Source organism: Euprymna scolopes, chromosome 7 (genome assembly GCF_053919585.1).
Source record: "Euprymna scolopes isolate OS-2025 chromosome 7, ASM5391958v1, whole genome shotgun sequence".
In the NCBI taxonomy this organism is placed as follows: Eukaryota; Metazoa; Mollusca; class Cephalopoda; order Sepiida; family Sepiolidae; genus Euprymna; species Euprymna scolopes.
Genome location: NC_136488.1, coordinates 147,209,683 through 147,223,923, shown reverse-complemented (window position 1 = coordinate 147,223,923; position 14,241 = coordinate 147,209,683). Strand labels below are relative to the sequence as shown.

Here is a 14,241-nt window from a genome sequence, read left to right as displayed (position 1 = left end):
AATATCACCTGAAGAGGTCTCTAGTTACTTGTAACTGGCTGACTGAAACATGCTCATGAGTGTATAGCGACATATAGATGCTTATGTAAAATAAAAAGTATATCTTGCCATAATTAGGCATTGAGTACTCTTGCATTATTAAAACTTCATTGGTTATTTCACTTCTGGAAAATATTAACCTGAAATATATATATATATATATATATATATATATCATATTTGAATTTATTTCAGACAGTAGATATGAGTAATCAGATGTGTAAGTTTATATATATATATTTCAAATTGGAATTTATTTCTGACAATATATTCTATGTATCACACAGCTGTTTGTGTAGGTCATAACATTGAATATAGTTCAATAATTCCATACAGATAGGAATAAACAACAGAAACCACAAATTGAAATCCTGTGAGAGTTTTCTTTTTAACTTTGTGTTTTTCGTTTGCATTATTCCCAGCCTTGTAGACTAATTTAACTGTTTATTCAGTGGTACTGCTTACAAAGACACAGAATGTCAATGCCAACAAAAACTTTGCGGTTATATATATATATATATATATATATATATATATATATTTTTTTTTTTTCAATTCCAGAAACCAAGGAAAATAAAATTACATAAAAATCTTTAAATAAAAAATAATTTTTATTTTTTTATTACTTGCATTTCTTGTGTATATTTGGGGTGAGGACATTTTTTCGTATACTTCAGTTTGATGATGACTTTATTTTTGCTAACAACCACGGATTTCTGTATGCATTGAATATATATATATATATATATATATATATATATATATATATATATATATATATTATACATATTCGCATATATACATGGACAGTATGTATATAATACATGTTTACATATATACATGGATATTATATATATATATATATATATATATATATATAAACATGTACATAATACATGTTTGCATGCATTCATGGATAGTGTATGTATGTATATATATATATATATATATATAATACATGTTTGCATACATACATGTATATTATATATAAACATGTATATTATACATGTTTGCATACATACGTGGTATTATATATATAAACATGTATATTAAACGTTTGCATACATGCATGGATATTATATATATAAACATGTATATTATACATGTTTGCATACATACATAGATATTCATGTTTGCATACATACATGAATTTTATATATATATATATATATATATATATTATACATGTTCGCATATATACATGGACAGTATGTATATAATACATGTTTACATATATACATGGATATTATATATATATATATATATATATATATATATAAACATGTACATAATACATGTTTGCATGCATTCATGGATAGTATATATATATATATATATATATATATATATATATACATATATATATTATATATAATACATTTTTGCATACATACATGTATATTATATATAAACATGTATATTATACATGTTTGCATACATACGTGGTATTATATATATAAACATGTATATTAAACGTTTGCACACATGCATGGATATTATATATATAAACAAGTATATTATACATGTTTGCATACATACATAGATATTATTCATGTTTGCATACATACATGGATTTTTTTATATATATATATATGTAACCATGTATATTATACACATGTGCATCAATATATACATGCATGGATATATTCTGGTTACTTTGTTGATACAAGAGAAAAAAACTTATGGAAAAATTGATTTTTAATATTATCTATCAGAAACATAACAAAAAAGAATGCAGAATCTTTAAAAAGACGGAATATTCCACAAATTAGATAAGGCTGAGAGGGAAGGCAGGAAGAAATAGAAAAAAAAAACTTTAAGAGTATCTATTTGAATATGGAATAAGAAATTTGATGGATTGTTTTTTGTTTTTTTTTATTTCTTATATGTATATATATATTTTTTTTTAATCAAATGCAAACATTTGTTAATAAAAATAAAAGGAAATATAGTTGATGATATATCTAGCAAGATGAATCTTTTTTATGGATGAAGCTGACGGCAAAAAAAAAAAAATAAATAAATAAAGTGACATCTACTGGGAAAAAATTCATAAAAAATTTAAAATATGAGATGATGAGAGTAATTCTCAGGAACACAAAGTCTATGAAGCCAAGCCTTGAAGCTAAAATTGTAAAAAAAATTTTTTAATGGATCAAATAGAGCTTAGACACTCCAGAATGAGCAATACCCAAAAGGACATATTTTGTCGTAACGCTAATTGTATTTACTTTTGACTTCCTGTTTTATTGCTTATGATAAATTTTAAAAAATTATAGCAAAAAATTCAAAATAAAAGAAAATAAAAATTATTTTAATACAATCCAATATTTAAAAAAAAAAAAAAAAAAAACATTTTCAAATTGTATGACACTATCTCTGCACAACATTAAACAAATATTTTAATATTTCCTTTTTTATTTATGGCATTCTCTTGGTTTGTTTTCTTTTTGAAAAGAAAGATTTTATTCTCGAAATATCAAAAACATTTACCATCCCGGTTATATTAAACAGTAAGTCCATATTTACTAATGTGACTGATTTTGAAAAATAGATAGATATACAAAGATTTATAAAACCAACGAGACCTTCATTTGTTTGTCTGTTTTTTTTTTCATACGTCACATCAAATCAATTTAATAACTTGGTATTCTACATTGCTACAACTTTCTTACCAGTAATGCTTCAAGCAAACTACCTTTCCATTTTATTTTAATATTTGTTTCGTTTTTTTTTTAATATACATTTTACCAAAATAAAAAGTTTTGTAAATATAACTTCTTTTTTATAATTAAAAATATTGTATATGTCAAAATGTGTTTGTAAATAAAATTATATATTTTTTAAGCTATTAGTAAATTTTTTTTTTGTAAATACTCTCCCCTCCTGACATATTGTTTTCTCATAATTACACTGAACGTAAAAAAAAAAAAATAATAATAATAAAAAAAAAGTAGCGATAAAGCAAAGTGTATCCTTTTGGTTGTTGCTTATTCTAACATTCCTGAAATTTATTTAATCCAAAAAATATATAAGTAAATAAAAATAAAATTAATCTTTTTCAGATCATTTTCATTTTTTTTTCTAGAATTCTTGTGACAATCAATGGGAAAGGTTTTTTCTTTCTTATTTATTATTATTTTTTTTTAGAAATAACATATCACATTATGTGTATAAGTTCTGATCATGAAACAGAACCAAAAGATTTGGCAAAATATCTTGATGGCATCAAGTCAAATCTTGTTCACATTTATTAAAGAAAAAATACTTTTAAGCTTGGAGAATATATATATATATATATATATATATATATATATATATATATATATATAGTGTTTGAAAAATCGATGGCATAATTTTAAGATTACGTTCTATGATTTAAAAAAAAAGGATAGTTATATAGGCCCAGAAACACTTAGTTTCTGAGTTATTGAAACAAATACTGATCAACAGTTTTTATTGTAAAAATCTAAATCTAATGTATAATATGTGTGATAGTGCAATGTTATCTCTGCATATGGGATAGACAAACACTGTGACAGGATTGCAGGTGCAGGTAAAATAAGCCTGGGTCTGGTGTTGCCACCGAAACTAACAAAATCGTGAAAGAATGACACTAAACAAATATAAAAGTCATAGGGTTCAGAAGAAAGATCTTAGCGACATGATCAGCAGGGGCTCCTTTGATAAATCGGTTGGCATCCTGCAAATGTTGGCCCTTCTTATTTCAGATAACAGGAATATAACAGACAGAATTCAGTTAAATAAATATGATGAGCACAATCTAAAGATCACGCAGAGAAAGACCACAAAGAAAATTATACAAGCAGTGGAGAGCTATTATATAAGTAATTCCTCACACAAAGAGGCTTTTTTTTTATGCATATAGAACAAAACCCCCAAATTATGCCATCGATTTTCCAAACACCTATATATATTTAAAAAAAAAAAAAAAAAACAACAAAAAAAAAAAAACAATTTAAAAAAAGCCAGATTTTCTTTTTTCCAAATAAAATTAAAAAAATTTTTTTTTTTTTTAAAACAATATGGAGTAAAAAGGAAATGTAAACAAATTCGTTATTTTTGTTTTCTTTACAAGGCTTTGAATAATTTACATACATTCATCTAAACAGGTTGAGTACTGGCCAAAGGAATATCAGTTTAATAAAGGGAACAAGGAAATAAAAGAACAATGGCCGACTCCACCAACGCATACATACGCAAGCAGTCAGACTGCACATGAAAGACATTAATCACTGCACTTGGTTATTAAAAAAAAAATGTTTATAGAATTTTTTAATGGTCTGTTTTGTTGTTTGTGTTTTTTTATGTGCAGCCAGAAAAAAAAAAAAAATTCATTAAAATTCATTTTCAGGTAACAGTTATCTGCCCTTGGTTCTGGCCATACCTGTCTGATTTCAGTGCCCTGCTGGAGAAAAAAAAAAAAAAAAAATAGTTCTTAGTTTTATTTAATCTTATTTTTTTCGTTTTTTTTTTTTCTCCCCCAACTCTTTCTCCTGTTCATTTTTATTCACACTCCACCAAAAAAAAAAAAAAAAAAAAAAAAATTTATTGCCACATTATTTTTTTTTCTCCAAAAATCAAAAATTATAGAAAAGAAAAATGAAGATCGGCAGTAATAGCCGTGGCGAGTGATACAATTTGATAGGAGTAAGAGCACTGGGCAAAAAGCAATTTGCTTGCCATCAGGGGGCGCCTGCGTTTTTTAAAAATTTTGAATGTTAGCTAGGCAGTACGGTCAACAGCAGTTCTTCATTGGTTGGTTTCATATGTTGTCAATAAAGCAGCATCGACAGGTTCCATACAGGATGGGCATGTGAAAGATCGCATCAGCCAATCATCAATACAGTCTCTGTGATAAGTATGCATGCAGGGCAGGTACCGAAGGGCATCACCAATTATAAATTCTCCCATACATATCACACACCTGCAAAGAGAATAATACATATAATGTAGATAAAGTTACGTTTCTGGATTTTTGAGATGAGGATTAATTATTTGTATTACTTGGATTTTTTTCGGACTACTGTTCTTATCTTGAGTTTTTTTTTTTTTTTTTTTTTAACAAAGGAAATTTTTTAACAAAGGAAATAACAAAGGAAAGGAATTATAAAGGCCTGGAGGTCACTCAAGGATAAGGCTTAATGAGTGTACGGTAGTTAATAGGACAATATCGTAGTAATCGTTAGTAGTGGAAATTTGGTAAATTGGATTACTTAAACTTGTTCACATTGGACTTGGAGACTCCCAAATTGTAGTCAGTGGGAAGGCAGCAAAACAGAAGAGTTCACAACGTTTCGGTTGATGTAACCTCCAATCTTCTTTAGGTGTATCTTGTCGAATGCAGGAATCTTTCTGTTTAAATCAGGAAATTCCATTCAGATTTCCTAGAGTTTGACAAAAAGATTTTTGAGTCTGACAGAAGGATTCCTGTGTTTGATAAAATACACCTGAAGGAGGTCAGGGGTTACATCGACTGAAATGTTGTGAAAATAACATTCAAGATTAGAATAGTAGTCCAAAGAATCCAAATGACATGTTGAATTTTTTTTTTTTTTTTTTTTTTACATAGGCGTCACCACTTATCAAGGCCGATAGGCCACTCAAGGATAAGGGTTAAAGAGTGTAGAGTAGTCAAAAGGACAATATAGTAATCGATAGTAATGGAAGTTCGGTAAATTTGTTAACTTAAGTGGAACGGCTCATCAGAAACTTGTTCACGTTGGACTTGAAGACAACCATATTATAGACAGCTGGAAAGCAGGAAAACGGAAGACAATTCCACAGGTGTGCAGTTCTAAGAAAGAAGCTTTGTTCATGGAATCTATGTTTAGGTTTAGGTACAGATAAAGAGTGGGGAAAATTATTGATAGTGTTTTCAGCTAGTCTAGTGTTTCTTGTGAAAGTTTGGCAAGGGGGGACCATAGATTGAAGCTCAGTTGAACACTTTCCATGAAAATAACGATAAAGCAGAGACAAACTTGCAACATCTCTTCTGAGAGATAGAGGTTGCAGCGAAGAGAAAAGGACATCTCCCACCAGGCCATGAAGTCTATTTAAATAAATTTGCATAAAATTTACATGCAATAATAAGAAACAAAAATCTTATAGACTGTTTTTAGTTTGCTTAAATTACTTTACTCCCAGTCCTACTATTTCATTTCAAGGACAAAATCCATTTTATTATAGTCATAGTCAAAACTTGGCGACCGCCTTTACAAATATTAGGCAGTTCAGAAATTTTGTGTTGATTTTTAGTAGTTCATGCGTCAACATGTTGTATTATATTTCAAATTATTGACAGATATAAACGTGTTTTTTTTTTAGGTGGTGAACTTTAAATTAAAATAAATCACAGAAAAATATTTTTAAAATACAAATATGTTGCTTATTCTGAATATTACTTTTTGGCATGATAATTTAAGTACAATTTTAGGCATATAGCTCGTGCATATATGGCGTAATTTAGAAGTCCAATTTATCAATTATATTAAGCTGTATTTCGGCAATAGCATATTGAATGTTGTCTTCAAAATGGCCCCATTGTGTCTAGTTTATCAATGTAGACATGGGACTTTACATATCGCCATACAAAATAATCTAATGGGGTTAAATCACATGAACGAGGTGGCCAGTTGACAGGTCAATTTTGTGAAATTATTTGTTCATCAATCGTTTCCCTCAGTAAATTGATCATATCATTTGCAATTTGTGAGCACTGCTCAGGTGTGTATATGAAATAGCTCTAACCCTATACGGGTTTAACCAGCTTCCTCCAAAGGAGGAAGTTCCATGTATGAAGTATGAAATTCAGAAACAGTCCCCAGTCGCATGTATATCTCCGTTAGGGGAGATGACGATGTTAGGTTTTTGCAATTCTTGCAGGGAGGTGTCGATGTTCTCCTGCATACAGCGCCTGGAATTGCCAAATTGGTCACCCATATTAGTAATGACCAGGCTCAATGTTGCTTAACTTGGGTGATCTGACAGGAACCGGCGTGGCAACGTGATTAGCAGATACGGCTGCTCAAGTGTCATTCTCTCAACCAAACTGAATTCAAAATAACCGATAGTTGCCAAATCTGCAATTAAAGAAAATAGAGTTGCCAGTTTAAAGTTCGCTACCTCTAAAAAAAAGAAAAAGAAAAAGAAAGAAAACATCTTATACTTACATTTTCGGATAGAGTATACTTCAAGCTATTTCTTGAGAAAAAAAGTTAAAAATAATGTAACTTTTTTTTTTCACTCACATTCACCCCAAACAAGACAAATTATCACTAAGACGTAAGGAGCTACTGTGAATTAGAAACCGTGTCTATAGGGACATTCTAAGTAGGGAGTTAAGCAGTGAGATGTTTGTTCACATTATATTTAAACTTCTGCATGCTAGTACAGTTGAGGAAACAGGGAATAGGAAGGGAATTCTAAAGTCTAACAGTACCATGGAAGAAACTATTAGAGGAAGGAACCATGTCTTCAAGGACATTCTAAGTAGGGATTTGAGATGTCTGTTCACATTACATTTAAACGTCTACATGTAAATACAATTGAGGAAGCAGGAAATAGGAGGGAAATTCCAAAGTCTAACAGTTTGAGGGAAAAAACTATTAGAGCCAAAGTCTCTCTGGCATCTGAGGACCTCGACCGTGAAGGCAGGAGATTTGGTTGCTAGTATCATTACTTTTGGAACTCTTTGAAAACGGGAGATTGTATAAAACTCATTTACAGCACTTGATGCGTTTCTCTTTTCATAAAAAGAAGAAGAAAAAAAATGCCCCAGCAAACTACAAAATAATATGGTCAGTGTACGGTGGAGATGCTTTAATTGTACAGAAGTGGTTTGCAAAGTTTAGAGCTAGAGATTTTAGCCTTAAATAATGAAGAACACTGAGGCAGGACCACCCTCTAACGATGACAATCATATCAAGACATTAATGGAAAATAACACACATTACACAATACATGAACTAGTAGAGAGAGATTTTATGCAAAGTGGTTGCTATATCTTAACACGGACACGCTGTATATAAAAGTCTTGCTAAGAAAGAAAGAAAATTTCGACACAAGTGTTTTTTTTTTCTGTCGAAAGAAAAAGTATTTATTGCCGGTCGTTTCAACATCAAACCACTGACATATTTTCAAAGCCAACAGAATATGGTTGCATTCCTGTTTTTCCCTCTCTGGGTCAATTAACAATTTCTTAGTCTGCAACCAGCTGTTATGTGTGTAATCCGTTCGTCTGACACAGGTGGAATTTTGCTACTTGTCAGGTTGGCAAGGGGTATTTACACCGAGGGAGCGCTAGTGCTATAAGTTTGTCAAAGTACCTTCCATTAAAGTACTTGTAAAGATGGTCATTGAGTTTCGCCTATGGGTATAATAAAAAGTATTTCATCCTTGAAATGAAAATGGAATATAAAAAAAAAAATGGTAAAAGGACTTTAAATGATTTAAAGTCTATAAGTTTTTTGTTTTTTTATACAATATTCAGTTATTCATTCATAAATACTGAAAATTTAATTTAAATTAAATAAAACTCTGATTTTGTATAAGCTATATCGCCTGACAAGGTCTCTAGTTACTTATAACTGGCTGACCGAAACATACTCATGAATGCGTAGCGACATATTAATGCTTACGTAAAACAAATAAAAAGTATATATACATACATACTTTCATTTTCTTCCATCACTAAAAGATGATTACAATCAGTTAATATGCCGAATTACCTATTTTATTTTTTTGTATTGCTTTAAATCTCATTTATAGTGATAAACTTCTCTGCAATCTTTCTTCAGTCGATTGATTGATGATTTTCAATCTTTTGTGTACTTTTCACAGATTAAACTATTTTCTTATCTGCCCATCCTACAAACAAACAAAAATATCGATTTTTTCTTTCAATTTAAAGATGGTTAGAGTTTAATGTAACGTACACAAACAGAAGATTTTAAAACATTTTTTAAAATATTTTCCAGAGTTTTTTCTTTCTTTTAAACGATTGCCATCTTTTTTCTTCTGCTTTAAATGATCTTATTTCTAAACGTTTGTCTATTTTCGTTTTCTTTTTTTAATTTCCAGTTTGTTTCAACAAACGTTTATCTTTAATGTGAATAGCCATTTCCTTTAGAGACTTTTGTAAGATTTTTCTCATGAAAATGGAAGATTAATTTGTCGAATGACTTTTTCTTCTATTCTTATTTCAGTCTTAAATGCGAACTAAATTGATAGAAAATGAACTTTAAAACAGAAGCAATTGACTTTACCTGTTGAAGCAAAAATAGTCACATCAAAATAATTATTTAAAAGGAAATTTGAAAATGAAATTCTATCAAAAACTTTCAGGTAGGTTCGGGCAATAATGGCGAAAAAAAGATAGGGGAACATAATATTGAAAGCCGGTTTCTCATTATTTTTTGTAGGTTTCCGACTACTTTTTAATTGTATTTGGAAGATTAAAGCCTAAAGTTTATTTCCAAATGGAAAAAAAAATATTTGTACACGTGAAAAACAAAAACAAAAAAACAAATTATAATGAAAAATGTTTTCACGGCGACATTGACAAGTTCAGCTAAATTTTGAAGTTAAATATATTCATTGTGAAAATCCCTAGTTTTCTGGGTCTATTTCAAAGAGAATTAGTAAAATAAAGTCCTAAGATATTGAATTTAAAAAACAAAAAAATAATAATAATAATAAACCTTGTTAGTCCATAAAAATATAAGAAAAAGTCATTCAACAAATGAATCTTCCATTAGCCCCCAAAAGCGAGAGATTCTGGCTTCACACAAGCAAAAACAAATGAAGTCGTCTAAGCGTTCTACTGAAGCCCAAAATGTCAGAAAGTCAAAAAGCTGTCTGAAAATGACGTCAGGTAGTTGTAGGAAAGTAGGGAGTTCCAGTTTTCTTTTTTTTTTTCCTCAGCTGTGCATCCATATATTCCTATCGCGAACGTTTGTATAATTTTTACCATTTTTAAATTTAATTCTTTTCTGTGTTCCTGCTTTTAAATAAAAATAATTTTTATTTTTTTATTTTGCATGTACCTACTTTCAGGTTATAGTCAGGGAATGTCTTCCCTAATTTTTCACGTGGCTGCTACTGAAACTAGTGAAGCGGCAAAAAAGTCTCTCCGCTTTTTTTTTTTTTTTGTTATTTACTGTTTGTATTTTGAAGCGATTAAAATAAAATAAAATTGGGACATTGAAAAGTATACAATAAAAATTAATAAAATTATACAGATAAAATAACACAATTAGTCTTTATTTGCACTTAATAACAAAATTATAAAAATAAAAGCTTTTTTTTATAATTTATATTTATGTTTTCAATAATTCTTTAAAAAGAATTGGAAAAAGCTGTTTTTACTAAAACATAAAGAAAAAAAAAGTACATGCACAAGGGAGATATGTCCAATGGACCGATATCTTCTCTCTTCCTGCTGAACAGTTGACCAATAAGACAACTGAATGGTGAAAAGCGAACATTGAAGCACATGTTCCCACACGGAAGTTTTATAGCAAGCCCCACTCACCGCCATGGTATACTATAGATTGTGCAGCTACCATTGCATAAAGACAGCATGCATTCCACCGGTTTGTACGTCACAGGGCAAATACATAATAGGTAAAAATTCGTAGATGCTAGAAATCATTGTAAAAGAAAAATAGCGACAGCCAAAAGAAAGCGTGCTGAAATAACCAGGGAATGCATAGAATCGCAAAAGATAGGAACTCGTGATTTCTGGAAAATTTATAATAGTGTAGTGAATAAAGAGCAATCCGTAATTCCTCTACTATCCAACAACCAGAAGGTTGCGTGCACAGCAAAGGAGAAGGTGGAATTGCTTGCCCGGCGATTCACTTCTAACTCCACCTTAGTGCCAACAAACAACTCCCTCCCAAACTTCCCTATGTGGACTTAAGTCACACTAGATGATGGAAAATCACCCCTTCTCATGTCCGTGATATCATAAAAAACTTAGACACCTCCAAAGTGTGTGAGCTTGATCTCATCCCTGCTATGCTAATTAAGACATGCTCAGTTGAGCTAGCCCCCCCCCTACTTTCCGATTCTACAATAAATGACTTACTGAATCTTGCTTCTCTAATAGCTGGAAGATGACCTCTATGGTACCAGTGTACAAAAATTCTGGTGAAAGGACCGACCCTCTCAATTATCACTATTAGTCTCCCCCTCCCTCTACACTAAAATCTTTGAGACCTTAATTAATCAAGCACTAATCCACCATCTTGCAAAAGCAAATCTTCTCTCTGACAAACAATATGGATTTAGGCAATGTCGTTCTACTGCAGATATTTTAACAGTCATCTCTGAACGCATTTACCATGTACTAGATAAGGTGGGCAAAGCCAGGGCTGTAACCCTTGATATATTCAAGGCCTTTGACAAAGTCTGGCATGGCTAATGAAAATTAAATTGTATGGTATAACTGAATGTATACTAAATATAATTAGATCCTTCTTAGACAATAGGACGATCCAGGTTGTCATTGATGGACGTACATCCAAGCAGCATAATATTAATGCGGGAGTGCTTCAGGAGTTGATGCTTGGACCATTATTCCTGATATTCATAAACGACCTCCCTGATAATGTTGTGTCCGAGATGGGTATATTTGCTGATGATACAACACTACAAGCACGAGGGAAGAAATCTAAGACAATGGCAGAATCATTAGAAAATGACCTCCAGACTGTAGTGGAATAAGACTGCAAATAGATGGTAACATTTAATGCTAGTAAGACTAAGTTGTTCTCCTTTAACAATTACAACACACCTCTCCAACTGTTTATATCCATAAAAAATAACATCCTACCTGAGAATTCTTTCTTCAAATGCCTCGGCCTAATATTTGCGAGCAATATGAACTGGAACAAATACATTGAGGACATTGCAAAAACTGCTGCAAAGACGGTGGGTTCCCTCTATCGAGCTAGCAGACTACTCACACCTGAGAGTATCCTGTACCTCTACAAGGCCACCATTCACCCATGCATGGAGTATTGTTGCCACGTCTGGGCTGGTGCATCTACTACTAGCCTCTCCCTCTATAAAGAGTTTTCAATCTAACAGATCCGATTTTGTCAACTAAGCTCCAACCCCTGTCCCATCACTGCGATGTTGCACCTCTGTTCCTGTTTTATAAATAATTTAATGGAATGTGCCCTGATGAACTTGTTGCACTTGTTCCCTCTTGACGTACATATCCCTGACAAATCCGCTTAGCAACAAAATCTCCCCCCTTCACTGTTAAAGTCCCTAAATGCCAAAAAGCTTTCTACTCTAATAGTTTCTTCTCTTGAACAGCTAGACTTTAGAATTCCCTTCCTGCTACCTGCTTCCCTGACTGTACTGATATGCAGAAGTTTAAATGTAATGTAAACCAACATCTTGTTAATTTTTCCTAGGCATGGTTCCAAATAGTAGCCCCTTACGTCCAAATGGCGATATGCCTTGTTAGGGGTGAACGCAAGTAAAAAAAAATTTTTTTAAATCACATGTCCACTGTGTTTAGTTACAAAAAAAAAAAAAAAATCATAGCTGTCATGACCATTGTATGAAAACCCTTGATAATCGTTCAAAAATCGAAAATTAAACAATACTAGTAGAGCATGACACTTTTGCAAGATTGGAGACATTTATCGTGTGCGTTTGCTTTACTTTTACTTTTTATGGAAGTTACGACTCTAGGCGATGCCAGGTAGCCCTAGAAGTAATAAATAATATTACACATCAATGCGCCATGCAGAGAATAACCTATAATCTATATTTGAAAACAGAATATGCGTTATACGCTATTATCACCATACAATAAGCAAACATACAATATATTATAGTTAGAAAATATAAACATTTCATATTTTGTAAGAACAAAAAAATTAGAAATCAATAATTTTCTGTTTTAACCTACTTTTAAAAATCATTATGCAAATTAAACATTCTATTTAGTTTGTTAAAAGCCATTTCTTTGTGTATGTAATAAATATTGCAAGTTAATAATACGGATGTTTTAATTATTTAGAATCGCTGGATGGAAATTGCGTTGGATAGTAATGTGGGTTAGTCCATTAAGATCACGTGTTGAGATGAAGTTGTTTTTTATATATACTCTTTTTCCGTGGGGAGTCGAACAGCGAGATGTTTGTTCACATTATATTTAAACTTTTGCAGTTTAGTACAGTCAGGGAAGCAGGAAACAGGGAGGAAATTCCAAAATCTAGCAGTCCGAAGGAAGAAACTATTAGAATAGAAGACTTTCCAACATCTAGGGACCTGAACAGTAAAGGGGTGGGATTATGCTGTTTATCAGGTTAGTCGCGGGTGTATGTTGAGGAGGCACAAGCACTATGAGTTCATGAAATAGGGGAAATGGACACACACACACACATATATATATATATATATATATATATATATATATATGCCATCAAGATGTGTTGAAAAAAAAATCAATGAAGTGGTTGATTGCAAATGAGAGCTAAAAATACAAAATATTTATATGAGAAGTATATGTCATGTAATCCAGAAACGTACCATAGTTTCCTTGCAGTATATCTGCCTTTTAAAAGGCTTTTAAAAATCCAAACAAATTATCAATGACTCACGAAATGAGAAAGAAATCGAAGAATATTCAATTTGTTTTTCATTTCGTAAGTTGCTTTTTAAAAAATTTTTTTGAAATCAACTTTGAAACAAACTATTTTTTTCATGGTGATTTGGCCCGAGTAAAGTATTTGTCAAGCCTACCAGATTATATATATATATATATTACTAGTATACTGAGTATCTGGGCTACTAACCCCACAGTCTTGCACAAAAGCTCGCATTAAATTCCAATAAAAAGAAAATGGTGAATGAATCTTGTAAAATAACTAATGAAGTCAGTTCATTAATATACAAAAACCATGGCAACTTCAACAAATATTAATGAAGGTTGATTGACTTTATTAATGATTAGTTTGAGTAAATGATGTTGGATTTAAAAAACAAAACAAATGATTAATTAGTTTAATTACTAATTATAAATAAGAACATTCTAAAATAAAAATAGCAAAAACATTTGTTGGCCTCCCGTGTTTTGAGAAAAGGTATCTCTGTGATGATGAGTTTATAGTGAAGCAAAGGTTTCATAATTCTTAATTGCATTTCTCCTAACCT

At 30.9% G+C, this 14,241-nt stretch overlaps 1 protein-coding gene across 1 annotated transcript in view; it reads right to left on the bottom strand.

The window, feature by feature from the left end:
* Window positions 1-4,012: 4,012 nt before the first annotated feature.
* Window positions 4,013-14,241, bottom strand: part of LOC145280038 (RING finger protein 11-like) — a 202,648-nt gene continuing 192,419 nt past the window's right edge. The window contains exon 3 of the mRNA XM_080131703.1: window positions 4,013-4,987. Coding sequence (XP_079987829.1) covers window positions 4,813-4,987 — 175 coding nt within the window. The 3' untranslated portion in view covers window positions 4,013-4,812. The remainder of the gene's footprint in view (window positions 4,988-14,241) is intronic.